The sequence below is a fragment of the Cupressus sempervirens genome, chromosome 4, assembly GCF_028749045.1.
Source record: "Cupressus sempervirens isolate cs-2001-9-10 chromosome 4, ASM2874904v1, whole genome shotgun sequence".
NCBI lineage: Eukaryota > Viridiplantae > Streptophyta > Pinopsida > Cupressales > Cupressaceae > Cupressus > Cupressus sempervirens.
The window spans coordinates 733,596,341-733,621,119 of record NC_143121.1 but is presented as its reverse complement, the minus strand read 5'-3'; the positions used below and the strand labels follow the sequence as shown (position 1 = coordinate 733,621,119).

At 33.4% G+C, this 24,779-nt stretch overlaps 1 protein-coding gene across 7 annotated transcripts in view; it reads left to right on the top strand.

The window, feature by feature from the left end:
• The window catches only part of LOC149563438 (uncharacterized), a 123,384-nt gene that overhangs the window by 47,586 nt on the left and 51,019 nt on the right, over positions 1–24,779 (top strand). For 6 of the 7 annotated variants that reach the window (XM_089826693.1, XM_089826696.1, XM_089826692.1 and 3 more), the window contains 2 exons: positions 7,062–8,855; positions 12,916–13,001. In XM_089826693.1, the coding sequence (XP_089682819.1) occupies positions 7,062–8,855; positions 12,916–13,001 (1,880 nt within the window). Of the gene's footprint in view, positions 1–3,949; positions 4,062–7,061; positions 8,856–12,915; positions 13,002–24,779 lie in introns of those variants that run through there. The other variant, XM_089826697.1, reaches the window with a different exon arrangement.

The window sequence follows — 24,779 nt, the reverse complement described above, 5'->3', positions numbered from 1 at the left end:
CCAAATGATATTGATGAAGAATTGATGGGTTGAGGGGAACATCAGTTGTCAAACTTTTAAACATATATATATATATATATATATAATTCTTTAACTCCTTATAGGTGAGTTTATATCATTCTACTTTTTGGCTTTAGGGAAAGTCATTTATAAAATATTTAACTTAAAATCACAAATAATTAAATACAAATTGCTAGAAACTTTTAATCTAATTAAATATATTTTTAAAAATAACTTGGGCCTTAAATGAGGACATTACACTCCAATTATAATTATATATTATAGAGTGGTTGTGAAAATTGTCTATAATGTTCAATATGTTGATGGAGTTAGAACATTGTTTACAAGATGTCTAGGTGTGCCGAGAGGCAACAACATGTTATGCTACTGTTTGCAGTTATCATTGGCATGTAATATATTTTTATTTATAGTTGTCCCTAGGTTTATTCTTTGTCAGTACATCCACTATTTTTGTTGTCGCATGGATTGTGAAGGATTTGCAAAATCTCAAAATATTTGGAACTCATGTTAGTTTTATATTCTTATAATTGCTCCATTAGCAAGATTGTTTCCTTTTTTGTTTGTGGATCTTTGTTGCGGTAAATTTTGTCTTGTCAAACCCTAGGAGTTGATGTTTCATTATTGTTTCATTCTTCAATTTGGGATGTATTGTTTGTTCAAGCACTCCTTGTTGATTGAGCTAATTATTAGTTTAACACCCCCCTTGTCATGTAGTCTATTGGTTTGCTTATCACTGGCTAATTGTATACCATTTACAAGGCAATAATTGCCATCACAGGAGTTGCTTTGTATACCTTTGTGAACGACCCTCTTAGGCGAAGTTGCCGGTTTTGGTTCGGGATGGGTTTAGATTTGATTACGGGTTCGTGGATTTGGGCAAATGTTATTTTCCATTTGGGTTCGTAGAGGGTTGGCGAGTGTGTGTGTGTGTGTATACATTATATATTCATAAAATAGAGAAAGATACATTATTGCGGAACTTAATCTTTTCATAGTTTGAATATATGTTGCTCGATCATTGATCAATGCCAAATGTCAAAGATAAACATTAAAACATTGACTAGTTCATCAAATATTATTTACAAGCTTTTTTAAATCTGTTCAAAAGTGTGCTAATGGAGCAAATAACTTAGTTGAGCTCATTATAGAATTAGACTTACAAAAATCTATATCAGAAAGGATCAATTATAGAAATAGACTAGCTCATTATAGATGACATTTTTGTACAAGCTCATTATAGAGTTACGCTTAAAAACTCAAAACAAAGGGATAAATCGTACAGCGAGCAGAAGCCTATATGCCACTATCTCTTACTCATATACAAGTGATAGTATATTCTACATTAAATACAAAGTCCACAGTGAGAGTATTGTTCTTAAAGCTCCACAGTGTAGTAAATACAATAAATATTAAATACAATACATAAAAATGAAGCACAAACATAGTCTAGTGAAATTATTGTTCTGTGTGGTTGGTAATTTTGGAATTGCTTGGGTAAAACAAAATTTGCTATCCGGTAGAAGCAGCAATTTGGCCCTGAAATAAACTTATTCTGGAGTTTGATGACTTTTGAAGTGTCAAAGAGCTTTTTGACATTTGATCTTCAATATTTTTTGAGTGGATTGTTATAGGGAAGGTTTATATGTCTTTTAAAGGGTGGCAGAGGTAGTTGCAAAGTTGGATACTCGTTAGAGACCATCATTTTGTGCATTCCCGGATTGCTGCATGTAGAAGAGCAGGGTTCTGATATTGCTGAGACAATTTGTAGGTGATGGGAGTTGGTTGCTATCACTGTGGAGCTTTGTATTTATTGTAGGAATACTATATTACCTGTATATGGCAAAGAGATAGTGGCATGGGGGCTTCTGCTCACTGTGTAGGATTTATCCCCTTCTTTTTGAGTTATTTGTATCTCTAATTCTATATGTTTCGAGTTTGTACGTACATATTAAACTATCTTGTTTTGTTATGCTGTTTATATAACGTTGCAAGTTTGATGAAAATGTGATGTTGAATTACCAATTTGGAGTAGAGGAGAATAATGTTTGAAAGTACTTGGAGTTTTTGTATGCAGAATTTTTTGTTGATGAGTAGGGGGTGGTCATGTATTATCACCCACAAAAGTAATCAGTCTTGTACCTTTCACAGGCATAATAGAATTGCTTCCAAATGTTCGATTTTGCATTTAGGTGTGGGAGAAGCTCAACACATTTTTGGTCATTCAACTGTGGAGGTGTTAACCTACATGATTGTATTTGTGTCATTGAAGATTTGTATATACCCATTGTTCCATGGAGTTTTCAAATCGGACATTGACCCAAATTTGGGTACAGTGTATTTACAGTTATATTAGAATATTTAACTTATAATGGTCATTTTAGGTTGTTTAGTTAGTTTGTAGTAACATTCTAATCTGTAAGTTAGTATTTAGTATCTTTCTATTCTGTCTTTAATTCTGAATTGTTTCTGTTATGGAAAGATCTTCTGTAATTGTTTTTATAAAGTGTATTCTCTCGTTTGTTTAATACAACCATTGATTATCATTTCATGGTTTTAGAGCATAGGTTGGCTTTAGGTACTTTTTAAAAATTGTGCTTTAATTTCAAGGATATAGCTAGAAGTTTTTGAATCAATTCTTTTAAAAAAAATCATAGGTTTTTCTGGCAGATTTTTATATTAATAAAATTTGTGGATTTTTCCTAGAAATTTTCAGAAGGGTTTTTGATTATTTTGTTTAAAACAAATAATTGTACAGTTTTTTGCTTTGTGGGAAACAATTTTTTTGGATTGATTTCACTGAATAAAATTGAGGGGTTCTTTAACCTGAGCACCACAATACATCTGATCAGAAAACAACATTAACCTTTCTTTGGAAACCATGTTTCCTGAAGAAATCACAGAGGGTTTTCTGTGCTGTTTTATTGCTAAAACTCAGGCCAAGGGTTTTTACTTCTGTAGTGTCCTCACTGTTTTGATTTGCGCATCAGAAAGAACTTTTTACAAGTGCTGCATTGAAGGTTTTTTGAATCACAGCATCATGATTCCTTTCCCTAACTCTCTGCCTGCGTTTTCAGAGTGCTTTTTCTTTTCTTACCGAGCCTGTGCAACATTAAAGATTTTCTACGACTAAGGTTTTGGATGCCATGACCTCTTTTGGCATTTTCTTACTTCTGCAACAGAGATTGCTTTTTTGCATGTTTTTTTCCAACAAAAATTTGTGGGTTTTCTGTGTTTTTGGCTTATGTAAATATAAAAATCGTGGTTTTTTAGCTGCCACTAAAACTTTGCTTTTGTGTGCCCGGGATTTTTTAGGCTATACAAGGTATTCCTTTGCAAGAAGCTTGTTAATCCAGATTTTTTTGCAGAAACAAAGGGTTTGGGTTTGCTTTTTTGACAAAATTGTGGTTTTTCACCGTTTTTGATACAAAATGAGGGTTTTTGATGATTTTTCCCAAAGTCAGGTGAAATTGATGCTTGCAACGTATCTAGGGATTTATGGTTTTTCCATAAAAATGCGATTTTGTTTTGCAGAAACCTTTTTTTTTGAGTTCTGGACATAATTGTGGCTTTCCATCTTTGACATATTTTTATGACTGTTTTTTACAAGATAGTGTTTTTTTGCAGCTTGTTTTGGGTCACAGCTAGGGTATTTAGGGAAAATGGTATTCCTTTGCAAAAGTATTTGATGATTTTTTACAAACTTGTGGGTGTTACTGTCTTTCTAAAGCAGTGGAGCGGTTTTTTTGACATTTTTGGCAAAATCACGAATTTTCAGAATTTTGAAGGTTTAAAGCAATTTTCCAAAAAATTGTGGGTATTCAGATTGTTTGCATTATTTTCTATCAATACAACTTAAGTTATTTGAAAAGCTGAAGTTAATTTTTTTTTTTTTTAAAACTAGCATCATGTTGGAAAGCAGCCAGAGATTAAATTTGCCAGAAGAAAACCATTGTTGTTGGCATTCAAGATCATGGGTTGCATCAGCTTGTTTTAAAATTTTGGGACAAATGTTGTAGTTAGTAGAATGACTATTAATGGAGGTTAGTAAGGTTATATTATAATATTCAGTTTATAATGGTCATTTAAGTTGTTTAGTTAGTTTTTATTAACTTCATATTTTGTCTTTAGTTCTCAATATGTTTCCATTATGGAAAGATCTTTTGTAATTGCTTATGTAAGGAACATTACTCTCCCTTGTTTTAGACAACAATTATTTATCATTTCGGATAGCATTGCATGTAGAATACTACATATGACTATATATATAAAAGACTAGAGCGGGGTTAGAGTAGGGGCAAAGCCTCTATAGGGTTGTTGGCCATCACTTCCCACCCAAATTGAGATATGCCACTTTTAATAATTATTAATTTTCTCTACATTCTTATTGACACCAAATACTTATTAACCAAATCTTTATTCTTTAGAGAACAAATATTGACGTTGGGGACTTTGATTGGTCTAATGGTGAAGGTTCCCGTAGTTGTATATTACTATATAGGACATATTCTTGAATTATTTCGTAAAGTAATTATTGTCTTCTATTGTTTGAGAAGCTTATCACAATAGTCAACAAAAACAAAAAACAATAATAGCTAGGAGAGTGTGCACTAAGTCTATTTTTCTTTCAGTGCTATTAAGATATTACATATTTCTTCTAAGGTCAACCATTTGTATTGCACTTACATTGTCTGTCAATTTAAAGCTTTGTCAGAAATCAAATTTGTTATTGTGATATATAGACACTTTGTTTTATGAAAAATGATTTAATTGTCACCCATTCCTAGGGGCTTCTTGACATCTTTGATAAGGTCAAAGACTTCTCAAAGTCTGTAGGTTTCCCTGCAGATGTTGGAATGTTTATCTGCTAGGGACAGTTGAATATGCCCTTTTCTTTCGTAGAGTGTTTTGAGAACATCCCCGCTATGTTTGTGGAGGGATGTTTCATCCTTATCTTTAAACATTCCCATTATTGAAACTTTGCATATTTAGGGGGAATTTGTCATAGCACCCACTTAAAACCTTAATTATAATGTTCTTCTAAGAGAAAGATAAATAGGTGATATTAAATATTATTATTGACTATTGATACAATAGTAAATGAATATAATATATTAATAAGGTCTGATATTATATAATATATTAATATAAATTATATATATATCAATGTATCGTATTATTATATATTAATATAATATGTAATATATACAAATATTAATAGTACATCAAATATTGTTATGATATAATATTAATATATAATTATTATTATGATAATATTAAATTATAAAAGAAATGATAAATAGTATTATATTGGAAATTGTATAATATAAATTAATTCTATAATAAGCAAATATAATAGTTAACTATTACTGAATCATATAATATAATAAAATTAAAATTAACATAAGGACATTAGTAGAGTCACACCCCTTCACGCATGGTAAGTATATAAGGGAATTTAAATGCATTCTCCGAGGATATGGAGCAAAAACATAAAATATATATACAAAAATTGAGAGAATTACATGGGGGACATTACAGAATTTGCCCCCTTCGGATTTCTCATAAAGAAGAAAAATAAATATATTGATGGACACAATTAACCAACAATAGGTCAAAGGGATTCGGACATACAACAGGGGTTGGATGATAAATGATGAAGCCAAGAAAGCATGCTCTAGATGAAAAAGGAAAATAAAAAATGAAACCAAAACTTAAAGTGCCAAATCCTCAAGCAAGTACAATAATAAAAGAGGAGAGGAAGACCTTGAAAGATAAACAGAAGGTCTAGGGGACGAACCAAAATCCTGAAGTGTGCATCTTTTTGAGACATGTCAGAGGAGCCAATGAAATATCATTGATCATAGTGGGTGAGTCAAATTCCTACTGGAAATGTCTAGCTTGATCATAGTGGGTGACTTTAAAGTACAAGCATTGACATATCAGGCCTGAGATCTTTGTGGCGATAGATACTAATGCTATTGGTTCTTTGGGCCCAAGCCTTGCAACAGACATGTAACATCACTAGCCTGCTATTGGGATTTCCTGAATTGATCTTGATTATTTCCATGCTTCCTTATGGGGTTGTACCACTACATGATCATTTGCATGTAGCTGTTATGCTTTGGGGTTTAGTTGATTTAGGTTTATGTGATTATTTTGTTTGTTTCTTCAGGGCTTGGCAGTTAGTTACTCTTTCACAGTCTTGGGCTGCTTTAACAGAAAGGTTATATTTTAACATTGAATGCACTTATGTAGTCCCAATCACTTAACTTTGACTGTTTATCGACCTATTTGATTCCTTCTCCTGTTATTAAGTGTGATCTTATCATTTGTGAGTCTTTAATACTTGAATACCATCTTATTACGGGTAACTACTATTAATTACCATGTTGCTAAGTTTTAATGATGAATTCTGTATGGCTCTCAGGTACATTTGTCTGTATCTATTTAATGCTTATCACAAATTGGAAGCATGTAAAACATTCTTTTGAGCTTAATAGCATATCCTAGCCAAATAGTGTCATTTTAATTATACCAATTCTTTATGGAATGTTTCTATAAGCAAAACAGAGGTAAATTATAGACATGAAAGTAATGAAAATCTTTTACATTTTAGGAAGTCCTATACAATGTGAAGAGCTGCCTAGTTATTTTTTTTCCTGCAGTGAACATTGCTAAAACGATTTTGCGTTAAAAAAGAGTTTTCTTTTCTATTGCTTTTTTATTGCAAGGTTTTATGAAATATCACTTGAAAATCTTTGATTTTAAGTAGAAAAGTTTGCTTCCCTAAAGTGATAGTCAATGTTTTATATAAATTTGGGTCTTCGTTGTGGGAACAGGGGAGAGCTATAAAGCTTTCCAAGTTTTACAGATGATTTGTGTGTCTTTACTTTTAATGTTATGATTGGAAATCTGACTTTATGCAAGAATGGTAGCTCTCCGGGGCAATTACTTTGTATGATGTTAGTGGAAGGCTTGTGTTCAATCTGTTGATGATTCTTTGATGTCTTGCACTTATTTATTTCTTTTTTGCTTGACAGGAGGGTAACAGAGGTGCTAAAATCTTGACAGGTAGTTCCCCTGACAAAATGGACACTTGTATGGACACAAATTTTGGGTCAGAATGTGAAAATCATGTCAAAAAGTCTATTGTTGAGCATGCTGATAGCCCATTTGCCATGACATCTAATAATGAGAGAAGAGGGAATGAGCTTGATGAAAGCAACAAATCAAAACTGCATGCACTAGATCCTATGGGAAGGAAAGAAATTCTAGTAAGATTTAAGGAAAGAGTTTCTGATAATGTTCATGAAACAAGGGCAGTTAGAGCAAAAATGAATGATCTCGCTGCTACAAATCAGGAAAAGATTGTCAAGGATGTATATTCTCCACAATCTTATCACAAAGGTTCATCCGTTTTATGTGTGTCCTCTCCTTCTGAGAAACTACAAAGAATATCACTTGGTTGTGAATCAGTTCAAGATTTTATTTTGAGACCGAAGGGTTCACCCCAGCTCGCAGACTTTGATGGTCAAGAATGCTGTGATAATCTTGAACCTGTAATACGAGTTGACCTGAATCTAGAAGTTCCTTCTCCTTCTAGAAATTCTCTTGATGGAAATGAGAGAGATAGCTTGAGAGATGCAAGAACTACTAATACACAGAATAAAAAAAACCCAAACATGCTTTTATGTGAAATGGAAAATAGAACAGATCAGAGAGATCAACCTGTCACTAAAATGATGGAAAGTTCAGGAGAAAGCTTTTCCAAGTTATCTGATCTGGAACCAGGTTCTGATTTGAGTACAAATTTGGCTTCCAACAAGCACAAAGAAATGATATTAGAAAATTTTACTAGAAGTAAGTTTCCTAATAGTGATTGTGATAAAAGGCTAATGGCATTGTCTCAAGATAGTAAAGTGGAAAATGAGTACAATTTGACAGATAGATTCACAAAATCAGCTAAGAATGTAGTAGATCAAAGTCATGCATGTCTGGAAGAAATAACAAGCACAGTGAAACAGAAAGTGGACTTAAGTGGAATTGAATATCTTTCAGGTGTAAGTGATAATTTGGAAACTTCATGCAATCAGGAATTCTTGGATCCAAATGATCACAATATGTCTATTCAGACATTTGCAAACTCTAATATCATGACTGCAGGTACCTGTGCAAATTCTAATGTCATAGAATTGAGAAGCTTCACAGAATGTACAAAGCTGTTAGACAGGTCCAGTTCATCTGAAATTTGTGCCATCGATTTATCTTTGCCAAAGGAAACTCACATGGTTACCTCTTCCATACTTGGGTCATCAGACCATTGTAATGCAAATAATGTTATGCCAACAAAGGAATTTGAACCACAAACAGATTGTAAGCAAGTCAACAATTCGGTCCCTCCTGACTGTACTGATCAAATGACATTCCCCATATCTAAGCAGCCAGTAGGCAGGATAGTGCAGGAAAATATAGTTTCTGTGATTAACCCTTTCAGTGATTCTCGAGTTGTGAAACATTGTATGAATGGACATGTTGGAAATAATATGGTGCCTGGACTACTAGTAGTAGAGAATTCACAGCCATCAAAACCTAGTGAGGCAGTGAATTTGCTTACAGTTGAAGTGAATCCAGATGAAATAGATGTGGCAAATCAAATGGACTTGGATGAAGGTCTAAAATCAGATAAAATGGATGCTGAACCCTCTGAAATTAAAAGGGCAAGAGTTGCATCTGCTCTAGCATTTGGAGATGCTTTGCATGAAGCTGATTCGACAGTTACATCTGGTTCAGAGTTTGTGGAACCATTGCATGAACACGACCTGGCAGAAGATGATGTAAGGTTTATTCTTTTAATTTCATTTGCTCAATATGATTATGTCAAGTGGCTTAACTACAGTGGTAATTTGGAGTGTAGTGTAATGGTGTGAGTGTTTTCATAAATAAATATTAAATAAAATAGTTTTATAGCCAACAAATTAAAAATTGTTATTAACTATGAGGCATGTCACAGGATAAAAAAGGTGAAATCTAACTCATGAAATATTTTAACACCCCAAGATAGTATTTTTAAAATTATTTTAATGTTAAAGTATAATCTAAAATACAACTCATAAATATAATTTTACACTTTTAGTTTACTAATTATATATCACCTTCTAAAGGATGGTTCCAACGTATTTAATTTGTTGAGAAATTAAACTTAGTTTTTCTTATTAGTAATAGGATTAAATTCTATATCATAAAGTAGGATAAGTAATTTCTACTTATATGTTTGATATAGAAACTTTTGCAAAATTAGTATGAGTAAAATATAAAATTTGTTTTGATCATTTGATTATTAAATTAAATAATATTACAATTAAATTAATCATTTTTAATTATATTCATATAATTTAATATAATAGCATAAATATCTTCAATACATTCACCCAAAAGGCAGGGCTGAAGAGCACACGATTATAGTGAGAGTGGGGATGAATCAATATAATAACAACTTTGCCAATTTTAAAACGTTATCTAAACAATTAAATTTTAAATGCTGAAATGAATAAATATGCACATGAACACAATAACTCAATGAATTACATGGAAACCCAATGCGGGAGAAAACCATGACAATAAATGTTTTTATATAAACTTGTCCTTTTACAATGTATTGTAGGCTCCAACCTCTGTTTATGAGCACCGACTTACTGGAAGCTCCAACTCCCACACTTTGCAGACTTTGACTTACTGGAAGCACCAACCCCCACTGCTGTCTTTGTGAGCACCAACCCACTGCCAACAAACTGTTTTTCCACCTTATCAATGTTGCTTTCTCAACTTATGATGGGTGCTTTAAATTCAAACTTCTTTTCTTTAATCTGATATCTTTGAATCTACATTCACCTCTGAAAACATCCCTCTTATGTTGTCTTCAATGGAGCAGCAATCCTTCTTATTTTTCTTTTACTATTCTAACATACTTATAACATTATGTAGATATTTCAAATCTAAATCTGAACATATGTTCTATTAAAACTCCTTTGATCAATTTTCTCTATTCACTCTTCTCTAATTTGTTCATTACATCAGATTTAATAAATCTGAATATATATTTCTTTAATCTCCAGTCACTTACTTCATATATGCTTTCTTCTTATCTGCACACATTCTACTCTTCTGAATTTTCTTCTCTTATATTTTCATATACTTCTCACACCTCTTCTTTTCAATTAGTACTTCTATTTATATCTTACTCAATGAATGGTCACATCTCTTTTAAACCTAAATGACAACCCTTCCTTAAAACCTGATTTATTTAATAATCTCTATTAATCATAATCATGCCTTTGAAAGATCCCCTTGATTACACACCTCTAAGTTAATATATTCCGTAGTAATATGTTTGTGTTTCTCCTTACTATTATCGCTGATGGATGTAAGTCAGACCGACTTTATCTTTTAGGATGTTCAAATTTTGTTTTACATGCTGCCTAACATTTTCCATCGCTACACCATCATTACTTGTGTAAAGGTATTTGTATCATTGTTTCTTACAATGAAGCATTATCTGCATCTTTCAATTTTCATGATAACTGGACAGGATTTTGACTTACGTCACTTACTTAAATGTATCACTGTTGTCATTTCATGTAGTTGCTTGGTATCTTTGTGATATGCCGCGAATATGATCATTGTGTATGCTATCTTCCTCATACTCTTTGTGATTTGTCAAATATATCAGCCTTTGCCGTAGTTGACCATTACAGCTGTCATTGAAAAGATTATGCATATGTACCTTCTGCCATACAATACTGAAGACTTCTGACTATACAAGGATATGCCGTTGATTGTAATGTCCTTGCTTAAGGCTTGTTATCTCCTGAGTACTTATCTTTGTCTCCCAAAAATGCATACTGAAGGTTCTCTATTGTTGTTTATTTGGTTTTAAAGAAGACTATAATATTCTCTGATTACGGTTTATGCAATACACTATGAATTACAAGTATGTATCGTTTCAGGACTCAAAAAAGAAATCATTCCAGTATATAGTTTCATTCGCTCCTGTTCTGTACGTGAGTTATATACTTGGACTTCCCATTTTTAGTATTGCTGGCAACTATTTTCAACAGAGATTTGGAATTCTTCAATTGCACATTTCATATCTTGCACAATATGGAGTTTTCATCTTTTATATGGCCTTTTATCTTCAACACTCTATACTTCGTTGCAGTTCATAATATATAACTGGCTTGTACTGTTCGCATATTCTCATTATCTTCTATACTCCAATTTCTACTCTTGCAGTGATGCTATGCATATTCTTAAATTTTTATTTTATTTTGTTATATGATTTATGATTCACTGCTTTGTATTAATAATGGTATAATGACATTCTTATCATTGTCTGAAATTGCTCTGAATGTTTCAGTCAAACGTGCCAATATATACCTTAATATGCTGGTCAAAAACTATGCTTGATGCTTCCTATGCATTACTCAAATACTCTTACTTAAGCCTCCCATGCTATCATGTTTAATCACGCCTCATTAAATTGCATTTGCCATACCTTTATTTGCATCATTAAAGATGCCACACAATTTGATGAATTCTTGCAAAATATCGTTAGTAGTGTATCTGACGTGGATGTGTTTCTTTTCTTTTTGACTTCCACCGTCACTGCTGATGACCTCTGTATCTCCTGCACTAACTCATTGACATCTCTCTTTTCAACTCTTACTATTCAGTTTGTGAACTGTCCAAATATCATTGTCAGACTCAATATAGCCTTCATCTTTCATCAAGCTTCTATTGGGCTTCCTCAATTAGTTTAATAATAATTCATATCCATATTATCTTCTGTCACTGCCTATACTAGAGACTTCATATTTAATAGACATTGCATCTTCGTTCGCCACTATGGTCTTCATGGTTATGATAACTTAATTGTCTCATTTAAGAATCTTCCAATAATTACTGTCAAGATGACTTATATTGCTGGACTTATATGCAGATCTTAGGCTTGGAATCCTTATATATGCTACTGTTTTTTGTATCCTCCTTATCTCAACTGATTCATTAGTTACGTCTTTGGATATAGCAAATGGTAATACTTATATTTTCCATCACTCATCAATTTCTTATGTTTGACTTCAATTACAACTTCTTCTTCATACTTATGACATTTTTTACACTTATAGTTTAGTATATTAAACTCTTTGACATCAATGACAATAATTCCATCAAGGGCCATATCAGAATTGTTATTGCTAAGAACCAAGCACCTTGATGAGTTCTCATGGCATTATTTAGATAGATGTATTCAAGACTACACTAGTCTTAATTCAAGGTTTATTTTAATGTTCTGTTTGGACCTAAGCATGAATGTAGTTTTAGATGCCAATCATAACCATCTTAAAGGTTTAGAGGCTACTTTATTTATTTATAAACTAAGATGGAAAGTCCATACTATCTCCTATTGAATTACAATTTTATATGTGCAAGGACATACAGTTTTCCACCCCTAAGATCAATGCCAAACCTCAATACTTCCCTCTATTCTGCTACAACCTACTTACCCTCAAGTTTCAATTATACATTATTCATGATAGTGAAAGACAATCTCAATTAAGAAAAACATTTATAAATTATAGACATAGATGATATTAAGCATTTTGAGGATCATACCATCCCCAATTGTGAACTCTAAAAAATCTAGTTACTGCATTTCTCATCCAACTGTTGTTTATGTTTTGTGATTTTTCCTGAGTAGAAGAATATGCAGGATGAGCAAAAGAAGATTATGAAAGAGATCAATACTTTTAACTATTTAATGTCTATATTGGGAGATGTTTTTCTTTTGTGTATAGAGAGGACAGATACTAATTTATTATTACATGTGTGAAATAATAGGTAAAAGTCTGTGATATCTGCGGCGATGCAGGTCTTGAGGACAAGCTTGCTATCTGTAGCAAGTGTAATGATGGTGCAGAGCATATGTTAGTTTTCCTTTCTTTCTCTTAAGCATCACCTTATAATTATTGTTTTTAGATTACTAATTTGTTATAGGTACTGATCTATTATATTATTTATTACTAAGTTAAATGTTGTAGTTAATAGAAAATGAAACTGGTTAAGAGAAAAATGTAAATTTTCTTCATTGCACATCAATTTTGATTATAACAGGAATGTTCTTGTACTCATTGGTTGAACGGTCCAACCTAATCTCGCCTTAACAATTTATTCTTAAAAGAGCATACTAATATTATTAATAAAGTGACTGAAGGGCTCTCTTCATAGCATGACTCAGAAACACTTAATGTCTCTGTGAGCACCTAGGACTTATTGAAAGTTTTGTCATAAATCTCTAGAATTACAACATAAAGATTAAAACATGTTTTTATCTAATACACCTTGTTAATGCTCATGTAGATGGATGTAACCCTCAAATGATTTCTAAAATTCTCAAATATTTCTTTGTTGAGTGCCTTATTGTAAACATCTTTGTCATCTCATTAATCTATGATTTAGGCGCAATGTACTTCATTTCTCAATCTGTCTTTCTTGAGAACCAAAAACCGAATTTTTGATTATCTTAATTATCTTGATTATCCATCAATGACCAGACTAAAAAAATATTGGATGTTGTTGCCTAGCCATTAAATCACCTTAAATCTCAGGAAAGTTAAGTTCCCAAGCTGCATATCCTAATAAGGAAAAATTTCAGTCCCAATGATTTACCTCAATACTCTTTTTTCTGCATCTCACTTTGTTGGAGTTTTTCTGAAACCTTGGTGGGATGGTGACTGCAACATTATATCTGACACAGTTTTGGTGTGACTAATTGAGCTATCAAGAAAATTTTGATATTTATTTTTATGAAAGAGGTGTAACACGTCATCTTTAGACAATTCTCACCCTGGGCCCATTAGCATTTCCCTGTGATTACAGTTCTCCACATTGCATATTCAGTTTCTGAGAAAAGAGTCTTAATGTTTATTTCTATCAAACTTTCATGCCTTAGAAATCATCCTAAGTCTGAATATGCCATATGAAAAAATCTATATAGACAATTCTTCCTTTTTATATGTGAGCAATTGCTACAGGATAATTAGTTAATCATCAACATAAATAACCACAATGACTCTGTGATGTGCCCTTTTAGGGCTGGACATAAAAATTACATAATTGAGTTATTTAGCTTTACAAAGTAATTATATTTTCAACATTCCCAAATGTTATTATTATTTAATTCGTGGATTCGAGGGTATAGATGTTATTCAAGTTGCTTAGATACCATCCCCGGACTCCCTCAAGGTCTACAGGTCCAAGTCCATTTCACATAGATTTATGGAACGCTGACTCCTACCCTATATTGGGATAAGATCCAGAGATTGGATTGATACAAGTCCCTCCTTGGTAACATTATACCCTTTCTATCACAGTCAAATAAGGTCAAGGATATTATTATTTTAATTACTGGTAATAATAATATAATTAGAAAAAATCAAATATGTAGTTACTATGGAAAGCACTTCCGATAGATTATCAATATGCATTAAGATTAATCTTATGTTTGATAACTATTGATAACACTGTTTGGAAATAATTCTTATGAATTATTTATATTTATATTGTCTTATAAGACATTTATTAGATCTAATATTTTCTCACTATATATTTATAAACTTATATCTTGAGGCTGATTTTATTGTATAAGAATGCTTTATTAGTTTTGGCGGGCCATAGGTTTAATCCATCATAGCAATGGAGTAATTTTGCGACATTTACTCATGCCCATATGTTTCCTTTAAAAAGCGCTCGATGACATGAATGAGTATTTTATTTAAGATGTATGCTCATTGGTTGTAAACTTCTTTTCATGCGGGGTCATGCCTTGTTTTGCCTGTTGATCAGTGGGTCCACGTGGACTATGTTTTGCAAGGTGAAGTAGATATTCATAGGCCTTTTTTGGAGATACTGTTATATTTTTCGATGTTATGGGACAATATGCTGTGGATGTTATCCTTATAAGGGTCACACTATCTTACGTCCCTTAATGTTAAGTCTTTGTCGCCGTTATTTAATTTTATCACACAATTATTTAGGTAATGTGTAATTTGTCTTTGAATATACATTGATTATGATCTATTATTTAATTATTTAATATATATTATTTTATTGATCAAATAATCAGTTATGATCTTATATCAAATTTTATTATTAAAGGGGGATATTACAGACTTTTTACTTCTATTACAACAAGGTCTCAGCCTTGTGATTAATGCTCTCCTTATGGAAGAGCTTCTGCTGTTATCAATAGATTAATCTGATCAAGTAGCTATGCCAATCTAAGGTTATGGATATCATTTATAGCCTGACCAACAAAAAAATGAATGCTCACGCTGCACAGGGAGGGAACTACACTTATGAAAATCTCTGGACTGAGAATAACATATGCAGTAATGCCCACGAACTCAAAGAAAAATCTGTGCTTGGAAAACAATGCATGCTGACTCTTATCTGATGGCCCATGCTCCAATAAGAGTCTGTAGCTTCAAGAGTTGATGCAGTTTTGTTGGCTAAATGTTTTTGAAGTCACTGAGACCACAATTTACAAAATTGTGACTTTAGGAAACAGTATAGTGAGATAAATCTTTTCTCTTAGCAATAGGGGAGGCTCCCTTTTACCATAGGTTGCTACAACAGAAACCTAGCTGATATTAACAAATGGGTGTTTATTTGAATCAACTCCTCTTTTTTCTGGAGTGATTGTATGTTACAATCAACTATTTGCAATTTAACAAAAGATGCTTACTGCTACAGTAACACCGGTGGCTCAGTAGTTGACCTAAGAACAACTCCTAAGGAAACAGCTATAATTATATTTGGTAGATTGACAATTAGAATCCAAAGTCTCTTATGATCAATCTATTGTGTTAAGAAAAGATAACAGATAACAAGGCACGAAGTCCCTTGCCAACTATCCAATTGAAATAATGTACATGAAATTAAAGCACGAAAGGAAAAGTGGAAACTAGATGAATGCCAATTTGTTTGATATACAACATATCACTTGTTCCTGCAGCATCCACTCTTTTCAGGAAGTCCTCCGTATCCAGGTGCGAGATTGGATTTTTTTGAAAACTTATAGTTGTGTGATCCATTGCAGCATTAGATTACCTAATTCTTGGATGTCTACTTTGAAATAGCATGCAGATTGGGATAATGCTAAGAGATGTAGGCAGGTTCAAGAGTTCAGTCATAAGGAAAGATCAATCAAGGTCTTGTTGCAACCCTGTAGAACTAGCCCCCAAGATTATTTTTTGCACAACAAAATCACATTGAATAGATGATATCTCCTACCATGCATACATGTCTTGGAATTATCACGGAGGGTGCCATATGTAACTAAAATTTACTGAAATGATGATTACAATTAGGTTTTTGTCAATCCTAGAAACATGTGAAGGTCAGTGCTCTATAAATGCTTGTCTGTTCTGGATTGTATGATAGGTCTTTTTTTTGTGATTTTTGACTCGACCAATGATCTGGTAACATCCATGCACTTGATAAATAGCACATTCAAACCATTCGCTATTTCATTGTTTCGTTGTGCACTTGGATGATATCCATAGTTCTAGCAAGATTTGGGAGGAACATATTGCATGTGTTTTAGATGCATTATGCCAACACAAGTTGCAAAACAACTTAAGAAAGAGTACATGTGGTGTTGTTCATATCCAATATTTGGGCTATGTTATTATACATATACATCCACAAAGATTGAGGTAGATGCATTATGCCAACACAAGAAGCAACCAACTCGAGAAAGAGTACATGTGGTGTTCTTATCCAATATTTGCGCCATGTTATTATACATATACATCCATAAAGATTGAGATAGTCCAAGATTTGCCAACTCTGCATTGTCTCATGGAGCTTGGGAGTTCTCTTAGACATGTAAATATATGCTATGGGTATTTTCTTCAATTCTTGCACATTTTTTTGGTATTCAATAAATCTTTCATACCGAAATTGCATTCTATTAAATGCTCATATAGTAATGAGCTTATGGAGAGGTAAATAAAGCCATGATGCTGTACTAGTCTTTTCCATATTCTAGAATGCAATTAGCTCTTTGAGGTTGAGATTGGTGTATTCGACCATGTCCTTGATGCAATACACACTCAACATGGATGTCATTTTACTTATTTTTCAAAAAAAAAAATCAACGATGTTGAAATAATGCTTAACCAATGATAAAAATTGTGTATCAATGTGCACGCTACGAATTAATGTTGACATTAAATCTTAGAAAATGAAATATTTGTTAGCTTGGTTAATATGCCTCTTCAATTCTCATTTTGGAGAATGCATAGTGCATGAAGCGGACAATATTCTTTCCATTATTCTACTTAGTAATAAAATACAATAAAGAAAATAACATTAGGTTGTAGAATTGCTTAGATGTGCTCTCTTATTTTCTCTCAAACAATATATAATTCAATGGAACCTATGCCCCAAGCCAACAAATAAGAATCTTGGACTCTTTATCCATTGCCATTCAAACCTCTGGTGTCTATTTACATGGATTTCTTGTTTGGATTGACGATAACAAAACAGCAACATGATTCATTTTTTGTCGTAATGAATAGATTTTGCAAGACGACCTTTATGGTTTCTTATTAGACACAATTTGTATGCCACGATCATGTTTGATTGTGATCCTAAAAATCTCATTCAGTTTTCACATGTCATGTTGGAAATGCTGAAAGTTCAATTGGACAAATTTATGATATTGAAAGATAGGCAAGCTGAAGTAGCCAATTGCATATTTGTTCATTTCTCTGCATGTACAATAGTTCAAATTTATAAGCATTGGGTGAGAAACATTTTTACAGTCAACACACTTCCATCAAAACAGTTCTATAGGTTGTTGTCCATCTCAAGCATGTTTTGGGTTTACACTGATTGTGTCACTGGACATTGATTATCTTGTGCCCCCAAGCATGTAGACGTGTGCATTGGGAATGAAGTAAATAGGACAAAAGTTCTTGTAACATATTTATTATGAGAACTAGTACAATGGGTTTCTAAGTGTTTGCAACACAGGTAGAAAGAGTGCAGTGATTGATATTGTATACCTTTTGAGTTTAGGAAAGGCCTGGTTTCATCTCTAGAAAGAATGCATCAAAGGCCAACACCAAAAATAGGCCCTATGTGCCGTGTTCCCTACACCCTGTCCTTGATCTACTTCTAGTATTGGAATTTCACCAGATTTAAAAATGGATCTCCTTAAAACATATTCTACTTGCGCTTGATCTTGCAATAATTGATCATAAGTTAGAATTTTGAGACTACCACTTGAAGCACCTATTATGGCAGCATAGATTGATATATTGGTCAAGGTTTGAAAATATATCTCTCTTGAGGAAGCTCATATGCTACACAATGTACATTGATTGTGTGATAAAATGAGACAACAACAAGGTTCCTTCTTATTGTGGACTTCCACTCGGTTTTATGATGTTGTGATATGTTTGCTATCACAAAGGGACTTACGCTATTCATTCAATGGATATCAATTGCTTAAACCATACCAAAAAACTTTCAAGGGAAAAAGTTTAGAAAGCTAAGCTACTCCAAGACTGTAAGAAATTGAGGATGTCTTTGTGACTCTAGACAGAGTTTTACCATCGCCATTAGCCAAGCTAGTGCAATCTCCTAAGCTAAATGTAAGATGCTCAAACTACCACCATTCTATTTACACCATCCATGGAAGCATACTAATGTGCAAGCAATAATCAAAGTTAAGTTCATAAATAAGCCATAGTGGTTCGGTCTAAGCGAGTTCATCATAGATACATCCTACATATCTTCCATTCAACTAAACATTGCTTTTAAACAACATGAAATAAAACCTTTATTTAAGTGAAGAAATGTAGAAACCACGAAATACTCCAAAGCAACACAATTAATCCACCACGAAGACCAACAATGAATCAACAATTACTTAGATAAAATTATGGTAACAATTTCAGTTACAAATGAGAAGGCCTTGGCCTTTTAATATTTTATAGATGTTAAATTACAGTGAAGAGCCAATATCAATTCAAGATCAAGGGCCAAGATCATGCCAACACCACTTTAATCTACCTAACAACTACAAGCACTAAATACTCATCCAATTACAATGCTTTGAGAGTCAACGAGAAAATAGATTAGGTAGAGGCATTAAATGCCTTCCACATGTACACTTGGCATGGTATGAGTGAATGTCCTTGAATATGTGTAACTGGAGCCTTCTTATTGGTTGAAGATGAGTGGGCACCACCTGAGCTTCTTTATCCCATTGATTTGATAAATACGTTTGGTGATGAGAAAATATCTCTTAATACTCATCATTATCAAGCCTTCAATTGTGATAATATATTCCTAAATTGCTTCATCATCTCAATTATTCTCTATCTTTCGTTTTGAAATTTTCTCATTGCACTTGTTGGTTTTGAAAATCTTGATTTTCTTGAAGCGAGGAAATTGTTGATGTTTGGTAGCTTCAGTCGGATAAACCTATGACTATATATAATTATATAAGAGATATGATTACATATGATATATAAGTTTATTATATGAGAGAAATTGGTATATATATACACACACAGACAGACACAAACACACACACACACACACATATATATGACTATTATTATTATATTAATTGTGATATTGCTATCAGGATTTAACAGTGTGATTTTTGAGTCAAACTCATTGACCCATGTTTCATGAGTAGTGATTCAACATGAATCTATCTCTCATGAGAATAAATGGAACACTTAGCACTCATTGGATCTAGGTGATGCTCACAGGGGTGAAGCACCGGGACTTCCTGGGAGGTCACCCATCCCAGTACTACTCCAGCCTGAGCGCGCTTAACTACGAAGTTTCCTCCATGGTTAAACCCAAAGCTTGCAACCCGATTTGCAAAACCTTCACCAAGTGTTGTGCCTTATGAACCATTCATTAGAAAGCCCCTTAAGCTTATATTAATTGTCAAATTAACGAATAGACATGTCCCTTATCTTTTTATCCTTCTCTCGTTATAAATAAGAGTTCGCTGCCATTTGGAAAACACAGACCAAATATCATGGCAGTGGTTAGTACATTTGCAACGATCCATGAAAATCAACATGGTATTAGAGCCTAGTTGCAAATGTAAGAAAGTAATTTAAAGAAAATACATAGAAGATACAAGTATGAGGAGTTGAGTAAGAGCCATATTGATAATATTGTATTAGTGAGTCGTTCCTCACGAATACCAAAGGTACAAGAAATGGTTCAAGATTTCTTCAATGGCAAGGAGTTTTGCAAATTGGTAAACCCTAATGAGGTAGTAGCGTTTGGTGCTGCCCTTGAAGCAATTATCTCGAAGAAGGATGGCGTTGACATTGTCTTGGTAGATGTAACACCTTTGAGTCTTGCAATCCCATTAGCAAGTGATTAAATGAAAATAGAATTTAGTTGAAGTATGGTTCGGAGATTCCATTGCAGAGGTATATAAAAGGCACCAACTGTTTAGTAGCGTCCTCCATGCTTGTCCCTAAATGGTGGCTTAAGTCCAAACATTGTGCAAAAGATGTCAACAACTTGTTAATGTCAAGAGTATCAATAATCGAGTGATGTTTTACTTGTAAAATGTGGAATCGTCAATAAGGAATGTGGACTGTTCATAGAGTTTGATGATCACATGCTCTTGTTGCTTGTGCCAAAAATGAGAAGCTTTGGAATAGGTAATTGATATTCTTTATAGCATGTTGGTGGTTAATTTTGCCAATCAGGTGGGTATGAGAAGGGAACAAGTTGAAAAGAAAAAGACACCTCCTTTGTCAATGTGTATGTTACATGGCACGTATATCTTCATGTTATAAAGTGCACATGAACATCGCATGACCACTTTAATATTTGTGACTAAATTGTGCCAATTGGGTGGAAGTGATATCGCCCATAAGATAATTGTAAAGGAGGAGGAAACGTGCGGGTAATAATCTCTCCATCAAAAGACTCACATCATCCGCATACTCATCAAGGAATGACAAGACCTGCTATCGGTGATGGAGCTTAAGACAAGTGCACTTTTTGTGGTGGATGAGTACAACAATCCTTCACCTGAAGTTTAAGCATTATGAGAATGCTTGTACACATACCTTATAAACATTTTCTTATAAACATTTTTTTGAGTACATGGTGAATGTTATGCAAATTGATGTTTTGGAGGGCCATTACATAGAGTACTTGGTGAATTTCGTGCGTCTTGATGTTTTGGAAGGCCATTACTCATAGAGTATTTGGTGAATATCACACAACTTGATGTTTTGGAAGTCCATTACTCACAGTACTTGGTGAATATTTGACATCTCAACATTCTGGAAGGCCATTACTCTAAGAGTATTTGGTGAATATCATTGATATTTTGGGAGGTCAATACTCATGATATTAGATGTTATATCAAAACTTTTGAGTACTTGGTGGATATTGAATGCCAATATTTTGGGGGCCCAGGACTCATGATATCCGATGTGATATTAAACCTTTTGAGTACTTGGTGAATATCATGTGTTGATATTATGGGAGACCAATACTTTTGATATCAAAATGATGGATATTTTCTGATCAAAATGTCCTCAATCTTGCTAACTTGATAGAACTTTGAGGTAATACTTGTGTTTATCCTCTCTAGCTAAAAGGGAGTGTTGATGTTTGGTAGCTTCAGTTGGATAAATCTATGACTATATATAATTATATAATTACATATGATTTATATGCTTATTATATGAGATATAATTGCATATGATATAAAAGCTTATTATATGAGAGAAATTAGTAAAATAATGATATATATATATATATATATAGTATTAATTGTCAAATTAACAAATAGACGTGTCTCTTCTTATCCTTCTCTCGTTATAAGTAAGAGGTCGCTACCATTTTGAAAACACAGACCAAATATCATGGCAGGGCTTAGTACATTTGCAGCAATCCCGGAAAATCAACAGAAATCTTTTCACATAGCTAGATCTTCTCAAAGTGAACTTGGATTTTAAAAGGAATTTGGTGACGATATCTTTCACTTGTAGATTTTGATTTTTCCTATGCCAATTTTGTTTTTTGAATACCGCTTCGATAATCTGATGTTGAATCACCTTCTCATTTGAAGTTTTGAACCTGATATTGTCGCCATCTTTTGTTCTTCAAGCTTCTTCAACAATTACCTTGCAAAACAATGGGAAACCTTTTATTCAAAATGATAGTTGTAAACATTGTGAATGCTATGAAAATGCATCTAGATTCAACTATTCTTCAGGACAAGGTGACTCGACCATTTCAAAATTTCTCAAGATTCTGATCAACATGTAGTATAAAGTTTTACCTTGTTGGCTGATGTCGAAATTCTGAATGCTTAGTTTTGATTTCAAAGTGAATTTCCTTCAAACTCTAGCATTATAGGGTCTGCTTTTCTTTTGGTTTCAACTCAGATTTCTCTTTTGGCGAGTTATAATTCTGATTTTCTTTATCTTTTTAGCCCAGATTGTTTCTTTTTTTCTATGTTACCCCAAGTTTCCGGGACGAGGGGAGGGGGGGACGGGGAAATGGGTTTCTGGGACGGTTTTTTTTTTGCCGAAACAGGGTACGGCAGGGGACGGCTATATATATATATCTGAATTTTCAAATATATTCATCAATTCTACATTCATCATAGCAACATAGTTTAAAATTATCAATTTCATTCATCAAATAATGATTCATCAATGATCATAGAGCATAGCAATGAGCATCTAATCGAATCATCGTAGAAAATTCTAAATAGCATCATTTTCAATCATCATTTAAGTACTTAAGATACCATTAGCACATAATGAAATGAGTCAAATAAGAGAATGAAAAACATCGACTCTCAATAAAATGGAAACATTGAATAGATAAAGACTCAAACTTTAAAGTTTTAAACTTTTGAAGTATCAACTATAGTGTATCAATGATCATATAATATTATAATGTCAAGATAGAACACTCCAAGTCTGAAACATCAAAGTCAAAATGAAAACAAAAGATACTAAGGCAGCTGCCCCTAATCATCCATATCAAAGTCACTATCACTATCATCCTGAGCTTCAAAATGAAAACAAAGATGGTATGATAGTTGCCCCTAATCTTTCATTTTATAATATATTTTATAAAAAAATTGACTTCTACATGTCCGGGCCTGCAGATGACTGGAAAATCATTTTTTTAATGGTTTTTTTGAGTTTAATAAATTTTAATAGGAAACCTTTTATGTAGTCCCCGGGACGTTAGGAAACGGAAAAACAGTCGCCGAAACGGTCAACGTGGTTCGGAAACTCGTTGATCGTTTTCGAAGTTTCGGGGACGCGTTTCCAATTTTCTTCTCCAAGTGGGGACGTTTGGGAAACCTCCCTTGCCGTCCCCCCATCCCCGAAACCATCCCCGTTTCCGAAACTTCAGGTTTAGGGGTGGAAACGCGTCCCCGGGTAACATAGCTTTTTTTACAATCTCCAAATCCTGATTTTGTTAATAAAATCAGAGATTTATTCCCCCGTATCCTTGCAAAATCACCCCTCAATCAATAAAATCACTGCCTTACTTCTTTTTAAAGAAATCCATTTTTTGAGCACTCAATATGCCAAAGGCAGAGGTTTTGGATTGTTGGGGTTGAAAATACATAGTTGGTGAAAATTCTGCGCAAGACCCTTTATGGCAGAGATTTTGGATTGTTGGGATTGAAATCCTCATGTATTGTCGATTTTTACTTGAGTGCATATTTTGCCATGGGTAGAGGCTTTGAGATCTTGGGATTGGGAATCCCATGTTTGATGAAATTCGTCCCTGAAGCCTTATGGCAGAGATTTTTTTGAAGAATTCCGCCCAATATTATACTCATTTTCAGTCTGATTTCACTTTATTAATTTTTTTAAACACTAGACCCTTTTCCTTCAACATTCATTGATCTTGCCCTTCAAACAACATTTTTACATCTTTTGATCAACTTTGAGTTGATAGCCTTCATCTAAATCCCAACTTGACCCTTTCCCTTCAACATTCATTGATCTTGCCCATCAAACGGCATTTTTACATCTTTTGATCAACTTTGAGTTGATAGCCTTCATCTAAATCCCATTTATAGCTGGGCAAAACTTTTTGATTCTTGGGATTTTGCAATGGCGGAAACCCCAAAATCTTGGGATTTTTGACCCTCACCTTGCATGTTTGCCAACCTAAGTTCAATTCATGTTTGAAATTGCTTTTATGGTTTACTAATCATGAATCTCAGTCTGATTTGTAATTCTAGTAGGCTGGAAGTTCATTTCCATAAGAGTTCAATATAGTTTCATTTTCACTCATCATTTTTCTTCAAATGTTTGGCTGATTTTATCTTCTCTCCTTCAATTTTGTCCTTCATCAATTGGCATTCAACTTTCACCCAAGGCCACCTTTCTTGGGTGGAGATTTTGCGAAGTTAGGATTGAAAATCCCATGTTTGGAGAAATTCCACCCAAGGGTGCTTATGACGGAAGAATACTATCTAACAATTGATGGAAGAATACATATTTTGCACGTCCTCTACAGTGATTAAAAGGCAGAGATAGTCGAACACACAACAGACTCCAACGTGGTGAACATGCCACCTAAAGCATAGCAATACACATCTGCATAAGAAGATCAGATACATATACAAAAGATTTAATTGCTCATTCTCT